General features: G+C 44.6%; 1 protein-coding gene across 8 annotated transcripts; it reads right to left on the reverse strand.

The window, feature by feature from the left end:
• Positions 1-1,129: 1,129 nt before the first annotated feature.
• Positions 1,130-20,829, reverse strand: CHST14 (carbohydrate sulfotransferase 14). Of its 8 annotated transcripts, none has more exons than XM_081290440.1 (3): positions 19,311-20,826; positions 11,751-11,775; positions 1,130-1,785 (listed from the first exon to the last, which is right to left on the reverse strand). In XM_081290440.1, exons 1-3 carry the CDS (start codon positions 20,271-20,273, stop codon positions 1,727-1,729), a joined length of 1,047 nt encoding a protein of 348 aa, XP_081146566.1. In that variant the 5' UTR covers positions 20,274-20,826; the 3' UTR covers positions 1,130-1,726. The 8 variants fall into 8 exon arrangements, with proteins under 8 accessions (XP_081146566.1, XP_081146564.1, XP_081146568.1 ...); XM_081290437.1 differs by having other exon boundaries at positions 1,756-1,785; positions 19,174-20,826; XM_081290441.1 differs by lacking the exon at positions 1,130-1,785 and adding an exon at positions 6,268-6,296 and having other exon boundaries at positions 19,311-20,823.
• Positions 20,830-22,423: the final 1,594 nt, after the last annotated feature.

Raw genomic sequence — 22,423 nt, forward strand, 5'->3', positions numbered from 1 at the left:
ACACCTGAGTGGGCAGTGGTTTCTTGAATATAAAGCCAGAAGCAAGGGGCTGGGGTTGTATCTCAGCAGTAGAGCACTCACCTAGCATGTATGAGGCCCTAGGTTCGATCCTCAGCACCACATAAAAATGAATAAGTAAAATAAAGGTATTGTGGGGGCTGGGGTTGAGTGGTTGAGCTCTCATGCATGAGGCACTGGGTTTGATCCTCAGCACCACATAAATATAAATAAATAAAAACAAAGATATTAAAAAATAGATAAAGGTATTGTGTTCCACTACAACTAAAACATAAATATTAAAAAAAAAACACAGAAGCAGGGAAAAGCAAAAATAAACAAGTGAAACTGTATCAAACTTGAAAAGGTCTACACAGCACAGGAAGCAATGGAGAGAATGAAAAGACAGCCTACATATCGGAGAAAACATGTGCATAGCATATAATGGATAATGAAGTAATATCCAGAAAATATTTTTTAAAACTCCTTCCATTCGATAGCAACCAAATAACCTGATTAAAAAGTGGGCAAAAGATGTAAATAGACATTTTTTTTGTAAGAAGATATACATAGGGTTCAATGAATTCATGAAAAGATGTTCAATATTACTTATCATCAAAGATACGTAAATCTAAACCACAATGAGATATAACTTCACATGCATTAAGATGGTCACTATTAAAGAGGCAAAAACAAGTGTTGGTAAGGATGTGGAAAAATTAGAACCTTTATGCACTATTGGTGGGATTGTAAAATGATGCAGCCACTATGAGATACACTATGAGGTTTCCTCAGAAGATTAAAAATAGAACTGTCCTATGATCCAGTAATCCCACTTTTGGGTGTATATCCAAAAGAATTTAAATAGAGACCTGAAGTATTTGCACACCCATATTCATTGCTGTATGATTCACAGTAGCCAAGATGTGGAAACAACCTAAGAGCCCAGTGTTGGGTGAATGAATAAAGAAAACGTGGTGTATATACACAATGGAAGATGACTCAGCCTTAAGAAAAGAAGGGAATACTGTCAAATGCACAGTATAGATGAATCTAGAAGACATTATGCTGAGGAAAATAAGCCAGTCATAAAAAGACAAATGCTATATGATTTAATTTATATCAGGCATCTAAAGGAATCAAACTCATAAAATAGAATGGTGGTTGCCAGGGGCTTGGGGGGGAGGGGAATGGAAAGATGTTCAATGGGTACAGAATTTCAATCATGCAAAATGAAAAAAATTACGGAGATCTACCATACAACAAGGTGTATATGGTTAACAATACTGTACTGTTTAAAAATTGTTAAGGGTAAATGTATATTTTGTGATTTTATTGTAATTAAAACAAAAACAAACAAACAAAAAAAACTTTCTTGATCCATGCTCTAGAAACTGCCTCATTATTGTTCTGGATGATGTTCCTCAAGCAGAGTCTTTCAGCCAGGCCCCAGGAGACTTATTTTCCAAATTCATGATAGAAAAGGAATGTAAAATAGCCTTCTTGATCCTTCAGGAGCTGAATGACAGGAAGAGTCCATCTGACTTCAGAGATTCAGGCTTGGTGGCTCAGGGACTTTCATTTGCAAGTAAGGACGCCACAGCACAATAGTAGAAGCTGGGGGGGGGGGCACACACCCCAGCAAGGTGGGAGAAAGTCACCTCAGGAGGGGTTGGGGGGAGGAAGTCATCTCAGGAGGGATTTGGGCCAGATTCCTGAAAGACAATCCTCAACACCACAATCCTGAATATTGAAATCCCAGGAGATCAATTTTCAGAAAATATAATTCTGAAAAAGATAATTTAAGAATTTTTTTAAAGAAACGTTTATATTTTAAAGAGGAATTTACTTGAGAAACATACAAAAACACAACAGAACACCACAGAGGGCACTTTACACAACAAAATAGGCAATAACAGTATGCACACTTTTTGCCAGTGTAAACACTCAGTTAAACTAGTGATGGCCTTATGGATAATGAGAAGACAAACCATATTTGTAAGGAAGTAGATAAAAAAAAGCAAACTGAATAAATACATTTTACTATAATTGGTAATCACGTGCATCTGCCTTTATAACTGTGAAAGGCAATCTAGGTGGTTTTTTTGTTTTTTTTTTTTAAGGTACTGGGGATTGAACCCAGGGCCTTTCCCATGCTAGGCAAGTACTCTACCACTGAGTCACATTCCTAGCCCTTTTTACATTTACTTTTTTATTTTCAGACAGGGTCTCACTAAATTGCCAAAGCTTGCCTTGAACTTGCACATTCCCAATGGCCTCCCAAGTTGCTGGGATTACAGGTGTGTGCTATCACTTCTGGTCATCCTGAGTCTTTTGACAGGGTTAATCAAAATTTATAATGAAGGTCGTGAATGTAACTTAGTAGTAGAACGCATGTCTAAACCCTGAGTTCATCCCTAGCACCGCCCCCCACAAGAAAATAGGTCACCATTGCATATTCAGTCACCCAAAAAAGCAGAATTCTCAAGAAATTTTATCTTTCATAAATGCAGATGTTTTAACAAAAAGGACATCTCTTCATTTATTGAGGAAACATTTACATAGACTCACAAGGCTTTCAAAATCAACATTTTGAGGGGCTGAGGATGTGGCTCAAGCGGTAGCGCGCTCGCCTGGCATGCGTGCGGCCCGGGTTCGATCCTCAGCACCACATACCAACAAAGATGTTGTGTCCGCCGAGAACTAAAAAATAAATAAATATTAAAAAAAAATCAACATTCTGATAATACAGTTTTTCTGCAAAGTCCCCTGTTCTGAAAAAGACAAAAACAAAACAAAACAAACAAACAAAGGAAAAACCCCTGCTCTGAGAGTCTTTACACAATTTATATCCCTGATAATGGAATCAATGTAAAAATGAAATATACAACATGGCTGTGTTAGTCAGCTTTCAGTCTCAATATATCTGAGGTAAAATTTAAAAGGAGAAAGGTTGGGCTGGGGATGTGGCTCAAGCGGTAGCGCGCTGGCCTGGCATGCGTGCGGCCGGGGTTAGATCCTCAGCACCACATACCAACAAAGATGTTGTGTCCGCCGAGAACTAAAAAATATTAAAAAAAAAATTCTCTCTCTCACTCTCTCTTTAAAAAAAATAATAATAAAAAAATAAAAGGAGAAAGGTTTATTTGGGCTCATGGTTTGAGACGCTTCTGTCTGTAGTCTCTTGGTTCCATCATTTGGGGCCTGAGGGGAGATAGAACATCACGGTGGTGAAGGCATGGTGGAGCCAAGCTGCTTAACTTATGGTCACTGGGAAGCAGAGAGAGTAAGAGAGAGGGAGAGAGAAGAGTCAAGGTCCCAGTGTACCCCTTCAAGAGCACATTCCCAATGTCCTCTTTTATCCTACTAGCCCCAACCTCTACCATCACCTGTGGACCAAGACTTCCACATGTGAACTTTTGGGGGAAATTTAAGATCCAAACCATAACAATAGAGAATTGTAAAAATGACACTGATGATTTAAAATAGTGGAGAAAAAAAAACCCTAAAAAATGAAGATAAGAAAAAAGCTAAAAAGTATTCAACATATAAAAAAGTATATTATGGAGGTAGTCCATAACAGCTACTGACTTCCACAATATTAACTGTATTTTGGAATCTTGTATCATGATGGAATAGCTGCTTTTTTTTTTTTCTTGTAAAGCATGGTTTTCCTCGGAGAATACATTCATTTTCCATGTGGTGCTCCTCTTTCTGAAATTCTTCTGATTTGATATACACTGACATGAGCATTCCCTATTAAATTTCCCCATCTTCTGTCATGCTTCTATGTTGTTTTGGGTCTGTGGAAATTCATTCCGCATGTACTCATATACAGACCACACATTTGGCAGAAACAATACTGGAGATGGAACTGCAACTCCATTGCCTAAGTGTCTTCTTATCCTACTGTGTACATAATTATTTTCAAACCATTCAGTAACTTTGCTGGCTTCTTCAGGCAAATGTGGCTTTAATTCATTAAAAGCCCGTGGGACTGGAGCTGCAATTCAGTGGTAGAGCCCTTGCCTAGCAGAGAGAGGCCCTGGGTTCCATCCCAGCATAGCAAAACAAAACAAAAATGGAATTTCATCTGACAGAAGGAATGCCAATGCAAAAATATGAAGTTTAATACCAGGTATTGAACCCAGAGTGGCTTAACCATTGAGCAACATCCCTAGTACTTTTTTTTATAATATTTTTTTTAGGTGTAGATGGACACAACACAATTCTTTTATTATTACTATTTTTATGTGGTGCTGAGGATTGAACCCAGGTCCTGCCCATGCTAGGCAAGCACTCTACCGCTGAGCCACAATCCCAGCCCCTCCACAGTACTTCAAAAAAATTTTTTTTTACTTAGAAACAGAGTCTCATTGAGTTGCTTAGGGCCTCTCTAAGTTGTTGAGGATAGCTTTGAACTCTTGATCCTCCTGCCTCAGCCTCCTGAGAGCTGCTGGGATTATAGGTATTGCCACCATGCCTGCCCCCCCAAAATATGAAGTGTTTTTAAACTGAAGTTTTTCTTGCTGCCTTATCATTTGGTCAAACTCATCTGAATTTCTCAAGTGCATTGGGATAAATGGAAAAAACAAACTTCATTGGTAACCTCTAGAAATTCAATTTTAGAAGACTTCATTACTCCTAATTCCAGACCTGTCATGATTTGAGGATTCAAATGAAATTTATTTTCTTCTGCAAAATCCACCAAGTTTTCAAGTAAGCATTTACAATGTGTTTTGCTTTTTCCATTCATTAATACACAAATAAGCTGATAAATTCCAGAGTTTTCAGATCCAACAGCAGCTTGAATTATATATATTTGAAAAAAAGCAGTGGGGGCAGTTTTGAAAGTGTCGTCCATTATCTAAAGTGAAATCTGAGTTACTTTTTTTCTGTTGGATTTAGAGGTAAATAGTCTTTAGCAGTCAAATTCCTAATCAAGAACCATTTAATGTGCTTTGTTAACACTGGAGGGACCTCTATATCAGCAAGTGTCTTTGGTTCAGAAGATCTCAGAGTTTGTTGAAATTTTTTTTATTCTCTTCAGGGCATTTTTTGAAGGTAAATATGGCCCTTTGTGTGAAGGGACAGAAGTATTACACTATTGAGTCTTGGCAATTATCTTGTACAAAACTGAAGAGGCCATAATCTCTCCCCAGAATTTGGCTTTCTACCCCTCTTATATATGCCTTCCTTTATTTTCCAGTGGGAGTTGCAGTTTTAGTAATTTTGGCTTTGAGAATTTCAACATTCTGGATTTTAATCTTTGGGGATAGTAATTTTCAGGGTTTTGATCTTTTGGGATTTCAATGTTCAAGGCTCAGTTTTTCAGAATCAGTGCTGGGTCAGGAGGAAACTACCCCCAAAACAGGGCCCAGCCACAGGGCCACTGCACTGGCTACCAAGGCTGGCTACCACCCTGAAGGCTGTTGAGAAGCATAGAAACACACAGTGAGGTCACCACGACAAATGGAAAAGTCCCACACAGTAAGTAGAAGGGTAATGGAATAGCTGAGATGGGAAAAAGAGGAGTCTGAAGTTCTGGGAATGATGTTGACACACTGAATGGGATTGAGAGTCTGATCAGGGCTGTGCTATTTTAAAACATCAACACTAATAAATAGTTTGATATTTGATCTTCTACAGGGTTAAAGGTAATCACCACTTTTCAGCTTCTTTGAGGCAGACTTTATAGTTGGACCCTTTGACACATTGTAAGTTTTAAATTTTTCATGCTAAAAATGATAGGCCCTTCTACAGATTAAAATTTTGAGATAACTATGTAACTATAGTAAACATAACTCAATGCTTTCCAGAAGTGGATTAGGAAGGGGAATACTTTGTGTCCACTACTTTCAGCCTGGACCATCCCCTTAACTTCAGGGCAGTATGATCCCCCACCTCATGATTAGTGCTATTCCACCAGGAAGGCATGTCTGGAGAAAGTCAAACAGACCAGTGATGTGAGCCATCAAAAAGCCACCCAGCTTGCTGCAGCCTTCATAATGTGGGAAAGCAACTCTGGACAAACCAGGAGACCACATTTGATGTCATCAGAAATTATCAGGAAATTTGCTACTTGATCCTATAAAGCTTAGGATATCGTTCTGTAAACCCTGTGAAAGCTTTGAAGTCATCTAATGCTTGAGACCCTAATGCAGTCATTTTTCAAAAGAAGGAGGGGCCAGGCTTTGTGGAGAGCACCTGTAGTCCCAGCTACTCAGAAGGTGAAGGTGGGAGGGGTGCTCAAATCCAGGAGACCGAGGCCAGTTGGGCAGCATCCTAAGATCTTGTCTCTTAAAAAAAATAAAAAATGAAAAAGGGGTGAACTACAGAAGGAAATACGAAGTTATCAGTAAATACCAGAGCTCAACATTTCTCATCCTTGGGTGATGTTCCCTGGTTAAAGGGGGGAAATAGCCAAATCTCTTGTGTTGCTTTGTTACTCAAGTAAGTACACATATGAAGCTAAGCATACTTACGCTAATCAGTATTATACTACTGTAAAAACAAACAAATTTAAAAATCCAAACACAATTACAAAAAAACAATTTAAGTTAACACCATCATTTTTATGTGACACACAATACTGTGTTTGCTGCAGATGAATTCTGCCCACCTGATTATGGTGCCAACTATAGAGACAGATTCTTTGCATTTAGGCATCAATGGCTTAACTTCTCCACCATTTTCTTATTTTTATTTTTTTAGTATCATTGTCATTTCCACGTCAAGTCTCTCTTTTTTTCTAATCAGAATTGAGCACTTCTGGGGCTGGGGCTGAGGCTCAGTAGTAGAACACTCACCTAGCATGTGTGAGGCACAGGGTTTGATCCTCAGCACCACATAAAAATAAAATAAAATAAAATAAAGGTATTGTGTCCATCTACAACTAAAAAATATATTAAAAAAAAAGAATTGAGCAATTCTAGTTGGGCTGTTTGGCAATGTGAATATAGAGACTGAAATGGTGTGTACTCAGTACTCAGTTATAAGTTGTTCAGACTCCTAGGACTATTATATAATAATTTGTTTAGATACCCTCAGTAGGGGCTTTGGATGTAGCTCAGTGGCCAAGCATACCTCCAGTACCAAGCATAATCTCCAGTACCAAAAGGAAGGAAGGAAGAAAGAAAGATGCAAAAGATTTCAAAGAAAGTCACTTATATTGAATTTAGTTATCAAAATATTAAAAAATAGAAATGTGATATTGATATGTACTCCTTTATGAACAGGTTAAGATCTAGCAACAGGTCTAATAACTCCCATAATTTCTAAGTAGTGGTAAGCATAAATGATATTTCAAGGGCTGGGATGTGGCTCAAGCGGTATCGCGCTCGCCTGGCACGCGTGCGGCCCGGGTTCGATCCTCAGCACCACATACAAGGATGTTGTGTCCGCCGATAACTAAAAAATAAATATTAGAAAATTCTTTCTCTCTCTCTCTCTCTCTCTCTCTCTCTAAAAAAAAAAGATATTTCAACAATTATAAAGTGATATAAAAATGTTATTTCTATAGACAAAGTCACAAATTTTACTAATATTTCATAAAACCACATATTTACTAAAATATCATGATATATTTAATAAATTTCAGAAGAGATTAGTGAAAATGATGTAACTTTCCCTGAATTTCATCCACAGACCCCTAAGAGGAACTGAGGACCCTAGGTAAGAACCATTGACCTAACCCAATTAACTAATTAACTTTGACATTAACCTAAGTGAAATGGTTAAAGTTATATACATGCATTCAAGATTAATAGCATCTTGGCCTTTGGGCTAAGATCCAGGGTAATATCTGTTCTTATCAGCTTGGATGATTAGAACATCAGGCTTGGATGATTAAAGAGTTGCTCAGGCCTTCCATAAAGAAGTATGGCTAAGACCCAAACCCAGCACACTTGGCCAGCAGTTCTCTGAACCTCTGTGGAACTATTAAGTATGAGAAGCTTCTTTACCCTGGCATGATGAGGCTCTCATCCGGATCTTCACCTTTCTTCTTCCTTTTTTTTTTTTTTTTGGTACTGGGATTGAACCCAGAGGCATTTAACCACTGAGCCACATCCCCAGCCCTTTTTTATTTTGGTACCAGGGATTGAACTCAGGGGTACTCAACCACCAAACCACATCCCCAGACCTATTTTGTATTTTATTTAGAGACAGAGTCTCACTGAGTTGCTTAGTGCCTTGCCATTGCTGAGGCTGGCTTTGAACTCTTGATCTACCTGTCTCAGCCTCCAGAGCTACTGGGATTATAGGCATGTGTCATAGCAACCAGCTCCCCAGCCCTTTTTATATTTTATTTTGAGGCAGGGTCTCACTAAGTTGAGTCTCACTCAGATGCTTAGGTTGTTTTTTTGTTGTTTGTTTAAGTGAGAGTCTTTGTTTTATTTATTTGTTTGTTTGTTTGTTTGTTTATTTAGTGGTGCTGAGGATCAAACTCAGTTCGTGCCTGACACATGCTAGGCAAGTGATCTATCAATCTATCAGAGCCACAACCTCAGCCCCTGAGGCTGACTTTGAAGTCGTGATCCATCCACCTGCCTCAGCATCCCAAATCCCTAGGATTACAGGTGCTGCTGATGGATCTTCTTTCATTCTTTTCTCTTCACAGTCACTGCAGCAGGCAGAGTGCATCCTCTTCTTAGCTCTTAATCACTCCTCCGGGGGAGGAACCCCACATTCCAGAGAGCATTTTTGTGGCTCCCAGGCCAGGAGGAAGGGCCCTTAAGAGACTGCTCATCCTCTGTGAGGAGGAGAGCGACTGCCCAGACTGCAAGGAGCTAAGGTTGTTAGACCATGAGGAGACCCCCAGAGCAATTAAGGGACCAGACAGTCATATGGTTGCCCCCTCCACCCACCCTCTGCCTGGAAAGGGCTGAAATGTCCTAGAGTTGCTAGGCAACGGGACAGAATTCAGTGATGACTGTACCCAGAGGATTGTTACACCCTCAGTAGTGTGTGGCATGTGGTGTGTGTGTGTGTGTGTGTGTGTGTGTGTGTGATGTGACGCATCACTTCCCTTGGAGGTCTAGAAGGGGGCAGAAAAATCAAATTTCTAGAGTGGTCTAAAGGAGTCAGATGGGGCTGACAATGGAGGCCAGGCTCACCGCAGAGAGAAGGTTGAAGGTGTCTTCTCCCCTGGGCAGCCCTCTCCTTATTACACCAGGACCTGACAAAATCTGCTTTTCATTCTGGCCAAGGTGCTAAAAGAGGTTGATAAAAGAATCCTTCAGAAGAAGATGCCAACTGATAAGATTTCACAGCTGCCCCTGCAGCATGGGGTATGAGCATAGGCTTAAGAACCAAGCTCTCTGCATCCAGCCCCCAGGGTAGACTGTGTGACAGGCCTCCTTGAACCTAGGCCTCCACCTCTGCCAAACTAAGTAATAAAATCTGTCAGAGTCACTATGAGCATTAATTGTGTAGGTCAACTTGAATCTAACATGAGAAAACCAGCAGAAAATCTAAATTGAGGAATTTTCTGCAAAGCAACTGACTTGAGTACTTTAAAATATTGATGACTTGAAACCACTCCCACCTTCTTAAAAAAAGTATAGTTTTGTTTTGTTTTGTGTTTGGTTTTTGCTTTTGGTTTGGGAAATTGAAACGAGGGGCACTTTACCACCAAGTTACATCCATAGTCCTTTTTATCTTATTTTGAGGTAGGGTCTTACTAAATTGCCAAGGCTGGCCTCAAACTTGTGATATTCCTGCTTCAGCCTCTTGAGTCAATGGGATTACAGGTGTGTAACAGTTCACCTGGCTTAGAATTGCATTAAATTAAAGGAGACTAAGAAGCCATGACAATCAAAATGTAGTGCATGATCCTTGATTAAATCCTAGATTTTTTTTTATTATAAAGGACATTTTCAGACAATTGGAAAAATTTGAATGTGGACTTATAAAATACTGTTGTATTAAGTAAAATGTCTTACTTTTGATGATGGTTTCTGGGTTGCATAGCAGAATGTCTTTTTCCCTAGAAGACACATGCTGAAGTTTTGGGGGTAAAGAATCACAATGTCTCTAATCTATTCCAAAATAGTTTAACAAAACATACATATTCAGGGAGAGGAAACAAATGTGGCAAATGTTAACTGGGGAATCTAGGTCATGGGTATTCATTGTACTATTTTTATAACTTTTAGGTAGGTTTGAACATTTCCAAAATTAATATATATATATATATATGAAAAGGTGTGCACAGACATCGCTTAGCACAGGGCCTGGCACAAAGAAGCAGTCAGTAGATACTTGCTCCTTATTATGTTAGTTGACTTGTGTGTCCATGTGGGGATGATTTTTTACACTAAGAGAACAAGGCTGCAGAATAGTGGAATGACTGGCTTTTGGCGTAAACTGAGGATGCTCGAGCTTCCCTCACTCTGTCTGGCCCTTCAAGAGGTGTGAACAAGGCTCCTGGACAAACAGAGAGGCACACCCTCATGGATGGCAGCATCATGCTCACCTCTATTGTCTGAGCTCACTTGGTCCAGCTCATCAGCCAGATCCATCGCCTGGCCTTCAGACTTCTCCATTGAAGATGAGAGATCAGAGCCAGAAAGGATGCTTGAGGGCTGGGAGGAGGCAGCCCCCCAGGTGTGGAACTTGGAGAGCAGATGATACCTCTGTGAGAATGGGAAGGAGGTGCCCATTCCTCTGGGGGACGCAGCCTCTGTCCTGGTACCAGCCACCCAGCAGCAACAGATACACAGCTGCAATTAATCCTTTCTATTAAATATTGCCTTCTATTTATTGAATGTTAGGCACTTTCAGTGACTTATTTTTGAAATCTTACAATAATAACTCTTCAGATAGGTGTTAGGGGATGGGGATATAGCTCAGTTGGTAGAGGGCTTGCCTCCCATGCACAAGGCCACGGGTTCAATCTCCAGCACCACACAAAGAGACACTGGCAAGATAGATGTTAGTTTGCTCATTTCACTTGTGGGGAAACAGGCTCAGAAAGGTTTAGCAGCTCAGTTAAGTGCCTGAGCAATACATTAGACTCTGAATCCAGGAATTCCCAACTCCTGAGCTCTCCTACTACTGACAGCTCCATCTTCTGTTTGTGCAATTTGATACTGTACAACTCCCTCCCTTATATGGTCTGCAAGCCCCCCAAAATGATGAAGATGACTTGTGAGAAGACTGAGAGAAGGGACTTACTCAAGATCATCAGCATGACTCCCTCACTTATGATCATCAGGCTAAGACAAATACACTCTTGTAGAGTGGATGGATTATGAACAAATGAGGTGGCTCTCTTTAACTTCTGCTTTAAGAATCCCCTTGATTGCTGAAAGGTGCTCCCTTGGAGAATTCTTCTGGTCATCTTTTGACTTCTGGGTTCCTCTTTTGATTCCACCACTCATGATATCTGTCTCTTACCTAGCTATGTTCCTGCCAATCCAGGTGTTACCCTCCTGTATCTCAGCAAGGCCAGGACCCAGCCCATTTCTTCCCATCTCAGGCCCCAAGCCCCTCCTCTTGCTTCCTTAGTGAAACATCTTCTTCCTTCTAGTGGCTGCCTCCTTTTAAGACACATTATGACAACTACCATATTCCATTGATTCTTGATTTCTCTTTCTGCAGAAGTTCCTGTATTCACCTTACTACTATCTACCCATCCTTCTAATCATTTATCACTTAGCCATCCATCCGTCCAGCCATCCAGTTTTCTACTGATTCAACCTTTATTGAGCATTTACTGTGTACCATAAACAAAGAGAAACAAGGCCTACCTCTTGCCTTTGGGCAAGCCCCAGCCTGTAAGGCAAAGACAGACAAATATTACTGTGGGTTGAAATTTCTAAGGGCTGGAGATCTAGTTGGTAGAGTGTTTGCCTAGCAATAACAAGACCCTGGGTTCAATCCCCAGCACTGCCAAAAAGAAAAGGTATTGAAAGTTCTAGAAATATGTATATAGTAGGAAGCATAGGACTTCAGAGGAATAAAGGGTGAACTGGCCAATGGTTGAGAAAGGCCTCAGGGAAGGTCAGCATCTGAGCTATGACTATGAGTCCCCTTCCTTTTCTGTTCCTACTCTATGGCCATCAATCCCCCTGTCCTTCCTCTATCTAGTCACTTTTTTGTTTGTGGATGCCTGGGCTGAGGGTAGTCTCCGGATAAAAATCAAAGATGCCTCCCCAAAAGTTGCAGAGGGGCTGAATTTTCGCTCTTGGATTTTCTGCCTTAATTAGACTAACTCACTCTCTCTTTCATCTGTCAGAACAGCTCTCTTTTTATTACTGGACACTTGCACTCAGACTGCAGGAGATCTTCCAGGGGACTGGACTGCTACTGTGTCCAGCGGCTTCTGTGGAAGAGTCTCATTAGAACTTTATCATAGAGGAGCCACAACTATGCTGCCAGGGGTCAACTGACGACATAGCCCCTCAGCCAGAAAGCCTTGCCTCCCCCTCTACTTCAAGTGCCTTCCTCTAGGCAATCTGTGGCCCTGCAAACAGCATGTTCAGGGGCCAGCCTGATCTCTAGCTCACATGGATTTATCTGCTCTGATGGCCCTCTGGCTGCAATGTTTAGACTAGTAAGACCATGCTTCCCCTGGAGTCCAGGGCTAAGAACAGAGAAATAAATAAGGTGGATGGATGCTTGATGGCTTCCTGTTCCCTGGGCTGTTGGGAGGTTAGTATCTGGTTCCCTTCATCTCCAAGCTGGCAGTGAGGCAGCAACCCAGCAGGTGTAGGGACACTGCCGACTCATGTGCAGGAATAGCATCACAGAGGTTTCTCATCCCTTTCTGTCCCCTAAAGCTGCACCCCAAGGCCAAGACTGTCACGCTCTCCTGCTGAAGGTTGGAGGACAGTGAGTGACTTGGTCTGAAGTTGGTCTTCTTTATCCCCTCAATGGCAAAACTGGGATTGTGATTCTCTATATCTGTGAGGACTCTTCTGTAGGATCAGACAGTAAGCAGCTTTAGAGCTGGTAGGAGCATACCATAGTGTGTCTGGCTCTTACTCTCCTATGCTTGCAGATCCCTGGGAGCTTCCTTTGGCGAAATTCCCTTCCCTCTCATCCTCCCCCTGGAGTTTTGGTGAAGCTGGAGGATCATGTTGGGAGGAAGCCTGGACTATGTCCCCAGGGAGGTCCACTACACCAGCATCTAGACTCAACCTCTGGATGAATCTGCCCTCCTCACTCCAGCTGAAAGGCTGTGAGCCTATGAGAAAGGGAAGCTAGATGAAGACCATCATCAATATTGACTAATTAATGACAAAGACAAAAGCCAAACGTAATTAAAACCTGCAGTGAGTTGGGTAAACTTGCAGAGAAAACACCTTGAAAATTATCACATGGGCATCCTGGGGAAAACCCAACTGTAAGGCCAGACGATGGTCATGGAAAAGTTTAGTTCAGGATCTCTCAGACATCTAGAGGCTCTTGCAAGTTCAACCAATAGCTGTTTTCTGATTGTGCAGGTCTTTATGTCAACAGAACCCAAAGGGGGCCAATGTTCATAAGTCAGCAGCACCTTGGTTCTGTGCGGTGGCCCTGAAGGCATGTTGCTCAGATCTCTCTCTAAGAGAACCTGCAGGGACAATGCAGTGAGCTGAAAGCATCCCAGCAGCTGCTGCGCCTTTCTTCCTGCCTCAGTGTTCTTGTTTCCCTGGCTGCTTCTAGACAAGTGGGAGCATGGCTGGGGTACAGGCTGGGTTGAGCCATTTCTGCCCATGGAGATGGCCTTCTAATAGACTATTTTCCATGGGATTCCTCACTGGCCTGGCTGAGACTTCCTGGCTGAGAGTCCCACTGTCATCTGATGCTTTTCCCTCCTGATTCTTCCATTCCTCTCTTCTTCCCCAGGTGTAGGTTCTTCCTGCTTCCCCCTGCTTCTTTCTTCTGTATCTTCATTTTGTTTATTTATTTATTTAGTTGTAGTTAGACTCAATACCTTTATTTTATTTATTTATTTTATTTATTTTATTTATTTATTTTGTGGGGCTGAGGGTCGAACCCAGTGCCTAGCACGTGCTAGGTGAATGCTCTATGGCTGAGCCACATCCCCAGCCCCTACTTTGTTTATTTTTAGGTGGTGCCACGATCGAACCCAGTGCCTCATGAATGCTTGGCAAGTGCATTACCATTGAGCCACAACCCTGGCCCTCCCCTGTATCTTTAACAGTTATTTTCTTGCATGTATAATTGTGTTCACATCTGCTTCTCTAAGGACCCATACTGACAGTCTAATACATTCATGGTCTAGGTCCAGCAGTACCAAAGGGTTGATTCTTATAGTAGGTAAACCTGGGAAACTTTTTTTTTTGGTACCAGGTTGAACCTGAGGGTGCTCAACCACTGAGCCACATCCCCTAAACCTTCGGAACTTTATAATATCTGGAGAGTCTTGTGGATAGAATCATTTTTGTTGGGAAGGAGGCTGGAGGCTGCAAAATCAGAGAAAATGAACACAATGCTCATCAGCAAATGCAGCAAGCTGGGAAACCTATCATGCATGTTCACTTTTGGGGGAGCACCACATAGGACTGGAGTTTTTTTTTGGAGGGTACCAGGGATTGAACTCAGGGGCACTCAACCACTGAGCCACATCCCCAGCCCTATTTTGTATTTTATTTAGAGACAGGATTTATACTGAGTTGTTCAGTGCCTTGCTTTTTGCTGAGGCTGGCTTTGAACTCTTGATCCTCCTGTCTCAGCCTCCTGCTGGGATTACAGGCGTGTACCAGTGCACCTGGCTAGGACTGGGTTTTAATTCTAAACCCACCATCTCTTTGGGAAAATTACTGAGGTTTAATTTTCTCATCTATAAAATTGGAATAATTTTACTTACTGTGCTGGTTGTAAGAATGGAGAGGATGGGTTGGGGTTGGGGCTCAGTGATAGAGCGCTTGCCTAGCATGTGTGAGGCCCTGGGTTCCACCCTCAGCACCATATAAAAATAAATAAACAAAACAACAAAAAATTTAAAAAAAAGAATGGAGAGAATAATGCATATAAAGCACTGGCACAAGACTCTCAGTTCAGAGGAGCTCTTGCTAATTATTAATGTTTCCTTTTGGGAACAGAAAGAACACCATCCCCTTGCTTGAAATCAAGCAATGGCTGGATTGAAAAGAAAGGCAATGGGTCATCCTGGGAGAAATTGGGAGCCTGTCCCCCTCTGGTGATGGGTCCCTGCATTATAGAAGGTGAGTGCTCTTCTTTCACCAGGTGTGGTGAAAGACGAGCACTGACTTCTTTCGCCTGACCTTCATGGACCAGTAAGGTGAGGCGTGACCTCCTGAGGGAAGGGCCAGAGGTGGAGAGGAAAGGACCTCAGAATTTAAGGAGCACTATCTACAGACATTATGGGAAATGAATGAGGATTTGAGTCTAGAAGTGGAGGGGCCCCTTGGGGCTCCCCTTCTTTCCCCTGTTCAAGGTCCTGAGCCTTGAGAGAAGTTAAACAATACTAGCCCCATTCCCCTGTGCCCAGGGAAACTGGGCTATCCAGGATGGAATGACTTCTAAATGGGCCTCTTGTGCTCTGAGGGGCCAGTCTATAGCATAGGATTTGGCTCTGTGTAGGGGGATCAGAGCACTTAGTAACAAGGAGGAATTCCAAGAGATACAGCTCCAATGTCCAGCCCTGAGAAGGCCCTATAGCCCACAGCCTGCAACCCCTCCAGCTCTGGCCTGGATGCCCAGTCTAAGGCAAGTCCAGCTGGATACCACCACTCTCTGCCACCTCCTTGGCAGCTTCTTTTAATAAGTCCAATTTCTGGAAAGGAAGGGTAGAGCACAAATTAAGTTCCGCAGGGGTTGACCCTATGTAAAATAATGTCCCTGTAGGTCACAGTTTGTCTTGCCAGTCCCTATTCTTTCCTCTTACTTAAAACCTTCCTGCCCATAACAGAGGTGTCCAGTTCTGGCCATCTGGATACTCTGACCATCACCATTTTTCTGCCTAGGGGAGAATAACCAATAAACTAATCCCATTAAGAGACTTCATTTGTTTTCCACTCTCCCAGGGCAGGAATCAGTCAGTTCAGCTGAGTTGGATTGTATTCTTTGCAAAAGAAAAAGTGGAGGAAGGAAGTTTGTCAGTGCCCCTCCCATAATCCCTTCTACCCTTCATCTAATTTCACTTTCCAAGTCCCTCAACTCTGTTTCCACAAACTCTAGCTCTTTCAGTTTCTGTTTATCTGTGTGTCTATCTCTCCCTTCCTCCTATTTGGGAAGCACACAAACCTGGGTTGGACACTTTGGGCAGGTTACTTACCCTCTGCCAGTCTTCACATTACCAAACAGTATAAAATCTGAGGCATTAGCTTTTCTGAGGATTAAATGGGATGAGACAGGTTCCCCACTGAAGCCCTTGTGAAGGGCCTGATTGGCTGCTATGGATCTGGAGTTGCTATAATTCTTAGGCAAGGAGAATGGAGCAGGGAGTGGGATAGGGCAGAAGGCTCCTGAGGGTCCAAAGTTCATGCACTGGCAAATAAAATTAACTCAGGGGTTAAAGGGGCTCTGTCCAGAAGCATCTCCTTTCTCTGGTGCTGGACTGGACAGTCCCCTGGCTTCTATCTGCTCTGTACAGGTCTCTGATGAATCATGTGTTCAACTAGAACATCACTGAGCCATGTCTGGGATGGGCCCTTTTAGTCATTTTATCTCTTGATTCTCCCAGCAATCATCATAAGATACCAGTTATTCCTGTGATGCAGTGGAAGAAATGAAAACTCAGAATAAGTACTCAGGTACCTTGGAGAAAGACATCTGACCCAGGGAATCAGGTAAGCTCTCCTGGAAAGTCATGGCAGAGTGCTCACAGATACCCCCACCTCCAAATTTGGGGAATGGGGTTAGAGTTCCTCTCCAAAGCCAGGTCAACAGCAAGGCTAGGTACAGATGACATCTACAGGGTGCCCTCCCTCTCTCCCTCCTATTCCACCTTTCACAACAGGGTCATCCCAAAAGTACAGCAGTCCCCACAAGGGGTGAGGGAGTTGGGGGGAGTGCATGAAATAGGAAAGATCCATCTCTGACTTTGCACCTCTTGCATGAGCTCTGAAGGCCTAGCCTACTGTTCTTCCTCCTCTGGAGGGCTTGAGATTTCTCCAGGGTAGGGGAGGAACAGGACAGACTGAGGTCTATCCTCTCCTTCTCCAACTGTATTCCTTCTACATTTCCCACAATATCCTCTGAACCAAAATCATCTCCTTGCCCTCCTACCAATTATTTTCAGTGCTGGGGATTGAACTCAGAGCCTCACACATGCTAGGCAAGTGCTTCACCACAGAGCTACACCCCCAGCCCTTCCTTGTTATTCTCAATGCCAACAAATAACCGTGTTTTTTTTTTTTTTTTTTTTTTTTAGTATCAGGGATTGAACCCAGGGTTGCTTAACCACTGCCACATGTCCAGCCCTTTCTTATATTTTATTTTGAGAGACAGGGTCTTGCTAAATTGCTTAGGGCTTCACTAAGTTGCTAAAGCTGGTTTTGAATTTGTGATCCTCCTGCCTCAGCCTTTCAAGCTGCTAGGATTGTAGGTATGTGCCACTGCACCTGGCAAACAACCTCTCTTTGCTCACACAGCAAATCCCATTTTTGTTTGAAACTGTTCTAGGGCCCTTCTTACTCAAAAAGTAGTTGTGATGCAGCTGGGGTTGTGGCTCAGCGGTAGAGTGCTTGCCTAGCATGTGTGAGGCACTGGGTTTGATGCTCAGCACCACATGTAAATAAATGAATAAGAAAAAAGGCCCATCAACATCTAAAATAAATATTTTTAAAAAAGAGACCTTGAGGGGCTGGGGTTGTGGCTCAGTGGTACAGTGCCCGCATAGCATGCACGAGGCACTGGGTTTGATCCTCAGCACCACTTAAATGTAAAATAAAGATATTGATTGTGTCCACCTAAAACTAAAAAATAAATAGTTTTAAAAAAGAGAGACCTTGAGGGGCTGGAAATGTGGCTCAAGCAGTAGCGCGCTCCCCCGGCATGCGTGCGGCCCGGGTTCGATCCTCAGTACCACATACAAAGATGTGCCCGCCGAAAACTAAAAAAAATAAATATTAAAAAAATTCTCTCTCTCTCTCTTTAAAAAATTATTTAAAAAAAAGAGAGACCTTGTAAAAACAAAAAGGAGTTGTGAACCAGACATAGTGACACATATCTATAGTTCCAGCCCAAGCAAGTTACTCCTTGTCTTACTGTCTCTGCCTACAAGCTCTGTCTTCTGACCTGGGTAGACAGACATCTAGGAGATCTACTGGATTCATAGGAGCTCAGAGGGGGAATCGCAGAGAGGCTCACTTTGTATACAAAACAGCTTTATTAAAATTCAGCTATGGGGGTACTTACAAAAATTCTATCAAAAAGTACAAATTTTAAATAAATTCACTAGAAATGTGGCAGCCAGACATACTAGCCACAGTCACAACTCCAAAAGCCTTGCAGGGAGGGGAGGATTACAGAAGAGGTTCCCAGGGCCCTTGGAAGAGGCTTATCACAGGGGTCTTTGGATGCCTCCAGGGCCTGGTTTTGGAACTAGGAGGCAAGGCTCTGCTTCAGTTTTCCTTTCTGTGGAAAAATGAAAAGAAATCTAGCAGGTGTAGGAACTTCTGGGTTTGGAGCAAAAAGGCACAAAAGCCATTTATAAGGCACAAGTCCTCTCTTTAGTCCTGAGGCACATGGGATGGACAAGTGTGGGGTCAGAGCCACAGGGACTCTGGCTGTGATCATGCTCCTTGCTGGTGTCATATCTGGGGTTGGCCACAGGTAAAATTAAGGTGGACCAGGAACTGTGCAATCCCTGGAGGCCTGGGGCCAGTATTTAGATCAGATGTATTTCTTCATGAGCAAACTGGTGTCTGGCTCTGCCAGAGTAAGGATCATTCTGGCCTCCAAGAGTTCCCCCGCTGGGAAGCAGCAGGCTTCCTGTCAAAATCTGCCTTCTGAGCCACTCTAGGCACCCTCTCTAGGCAAAGAACTCCTGAGAGCAGCCCCTGACATCCACATATCTAGAGAAGCCCCAAGCCCCAGAGTCAAGGTTTTTCTGAAAGGCAAGCAGAAGCACAAGAAGCTGGAATTGTCAATACCAGCCCCCAAAAGCTGCTGGCCCGCATCCAATGTCATTGGTGACAGGCTTCCCTGGTGACATTAGGCAGTGGGTAGGCAAAGAGAGAGAAATCCATGATATACTTAGGTAGCACGTCCTGCAGCAGGGACCATGGGGTACTGCACAGGTGATAGTGCAGGCTTTCAGGGCTGGCAGGCCGGTACCAGGCCTGGCGAGCTGGGAATCGGACATGGGGTGGGGCCCGGACCCACTCCAGCACCTGGTTGGCATCCGCCTCCAGCCTCTCATAGGAGCCCACAAAGTCGTAGCGCACTGCACAAGGTTGGCATAGGTGGTACACAGGCATCCAATGCTCATTCATACGCTCAGGATCCTCATCCACCAGGTATCTCAGGAACTCTGGGAAGGTGACATCATCACCTGCTGGGCTGGGTCCAGCTCCAGCCCTGTACCGCTTCACGATCTCGGCTCCATAGCGTTGCTGGTACTCTCGGATCTCGCCAAACTTGTTGCGGTATGCAGAGAGGAGGCGTTCCAAGGGGTCCCGCACAAATAGGAACTTGAAGTAGTGCTGTAGGCGGTATCGAATCTCCTCAGGTCGCAAATCTGCCAGGAACATCAGGTCACTGTGGTGGTCCATCTTGAGGCGGACATCCACGCTGTCCAGGACACCTGCCAGCACTTTCAGCACCCGCTTCCAGTTAGAGCAGGCCACTTTAGGGACGTAGCAGTAAAGGAACCGGTAGCGGTCACTTACGAGAATGTGACGCAGCAGGGTGCGCCGCTGCCCCACCGGCAAGTCCCAGGGGTCCCGGGGCATGCCAGGTTGTCCACACACTGCCCGCAAGGTCCGGTTCCGGACGTCCTGCCGAACTTGCAAGTCCGAGTCCCCAGAATCCAGGGACAGCCCTCCAGACTTTGGGACTGTCCCGCGCCAGGCCGCGCCCTCGCGGCTGGGAGGGTGCAGGGGAAGGGGCTTCATCTCCGCCAAGATACCCCGCTCGATCATGAGCAGCAGCCCACTGGAGGCCACGATCACGCCAAACATCAGCATGGACGGCAGCAGCAGGGGCGGTCCCCCCAACCCGGCCCGGGCTCTGCCCAAGGGGGCCCGCCTCAGCGCCCGGCCCAGGGGCTCGGCGCCATTTGGGGCCGCCAGCGGGGTCAGTGGGCGGGGGAACATGGTGCTCCCGGTGTGGGGGCCTGCGAAGGCTGGGCCCATCCGAGCGCTGCCGGGGAGGCGAGCTCGGGTTGGGGGTAAGAGGAAGGTTTGGGCCCCAGAGACCCGGGAAAGGGAAGAGCTGGTGGGTGGCCCCGGCCCACCGGGGTGCCGGCTCCCGGGCTGAGGCACCGGAGCAGGCGGCGGGCGGGCGCAGCAAGGGACCAGGGCCGGATGTCCCGCCCGGCCGCTCTCCGCCCCCGGCCCGCCGTGACACAGGCGCGAGGGCGGGCCCACGCCAGGGGCGGGGACAGGGGAGAGTGCCCCTGCGGGTAGCAGGCTGGGGAGGGTGCACGCGACCCCGACCCGGGAGAGGGCGCCTGAGCCAGGGCCTCCCCAGTCCCCCGGGCTGAGGGACCAAAGCCTGTAAAAACCCCGAAGGCGGAAAAGAGCCAGGTCGAAGTCCCATCCCACAGTGCGTGCCCTGCCTCAAACTCTGGCCTAGCGGAGCCCCTCCTCCAACAGAGGGTCTGGAGGCAGAGGGGCCCGAAGCACTTTCGTGTCCGGACATGAAGGAGCCTGGCTTTCTAGATGGAAGCAGTCTTCAGTGAGCTTACCCACTTAGCCGCCCTCAATTCCCTCAGCTAGTCAGGTCCCGGCCACTCAAGGAAAGAAAGGCAAGGCTGTCAGGCACTGGCCAACGTCTCCATGGTGACCCTTGGGTTTAGCAATACCTGGGGACTTCAGAGTTTATCCACTACGTAATGCCGAAATGTCTGGAAATGGAACCTCTCCTGTAAGTCTGAAGCAGTGGGATAACTGGGGCACTCTGGGTAAGGGCTAATGACTAATTGGTGCCTCTGGATCCCTAGTATGACCTGTACACATTTTGAAAGGTGAGCTGGAGGGCAGCGAGGAGCAGGGAAACAGCAAGTAGCCTCCTTGCCTGGAGCCAAAAGTGTGCTCAATGGCACCAGGCTGTCCCTGAATATTAGAGACAGATCCTGGAGTGCAGTGAATGTCAGTAGACAGCCTGTCCCAATCTGAATTGTGAAACTAGATTAAGTAAGCATGCCCACTTGACTATCCTATGTATGGGGCACCAGCAAGGTCCTGAAGCAGAGTAGCAATACAATTACACCCTAGTGTAGTGAGGCAGTGCCTGCTAAGTGTATTGTATTCATTATCTCTAGTTGTCACAGCTAGCCTGGCAAGTAGGTACTATGGGCATTCCCTGTATAGCAAAACAAAGAGGCTCAGATTTCTAATTATGATCCTTCAAAGATTAATGGAGCAAAACATGGAATGGATGGGAGGGGGTTAACAGCTGACCTCAGGACAGGGCAGGGGCTGTTGATGGTAAAGGCATAGAAGATGGAGTATTAAAGAATGAAGCTACTATTGGTCAGATGGATGAGGGGGTTCTGAAGGAGAGCTAGAGAGCTCATGAAAAACCACCCAATCCTAGCCACATGAGAGGGCACAAGAGCAAAAATTCAACAAGTCAGGGCAAATACTGAGAAACTTAGAACACGCTCCCTTCCCTGCCCCACCAGCCTCAATGCTGTCAGGTCACTTTTAGTCTTCACCACACTGCTTCTGGCTTCAAATGGCAGTAAATGTATAGAATTCTGGTGGTAGGATTATTTTCTACTGCAATCACCCCCCCATAAGTACATCTTTTATATTAAGGGGGGAGCCTTTAAAAAGTCTGACAATTTGGCTGCCATGTGCTGACTTCCCTGTTAGAAGGCAGTTTTCTGCGTTAGCAGTCCTTGAGGTAGTCTTATTTACTCTGGGGGGAGTCCTTGCCTGTAAAATGAGGATAGGTTAACACCCATCTCAAGAGACTCTTGTGGGTAACATACTGATGGTAGTGCTGTAGCCAGTCCATAGTGGTATCCATGCCACTGATAACCTCTAAGGAAAGAGAGCTCGAGGTTTGGGTAGCCTCTGCTAACCAGGAATCTCCACAGCATTACAACTAGCTGCCTCACCTTGAGCCAACACTAAGGCTTCAGGACTATGAATGGGCTGAACCAGGGGTCCAGCAAGTCACCAACCCTTGAGCCCATAATGTGGCCTTTATTCCCCAGCAAGCAAGTAGTGCCTGCTGTTAAGAGACTGAGCCTAGGTCAGTTTCTGCCAGTCAGTCACCCAAGGTGATGAATGGAGTGTTTTCACCAAACATACTTAGGGACCAACTCCCATGG

Source organism: Spermophilus citellus (assembly GCF_964194105.1).
Source record: "Spermophilus citellus genome assembly, chromosome: 4".
Classification (NCBI taxonomy): Eukaryota; Metazoa; Chordata; class Mammalia; order Rodentia; family Sciuridae; genus Spermophilus; species Spermophilus citellus.

Coding starts and splice junctions, on each gene's coding strand:
- CHST14 (XM_081290435.1), bottom strand. CDS start 20,273: ATGGGCCCAGCCTTCGCAGGCCCCCACACCGGGAGCACCATGTTCCCC. Junction 11,776..19,173: donor CTGCAGGACGTGCTACCTAA/GTATATCATGGA, acceptor TTTGCCTTACAG/GCTGGGGCTTGCCCAAAGGC.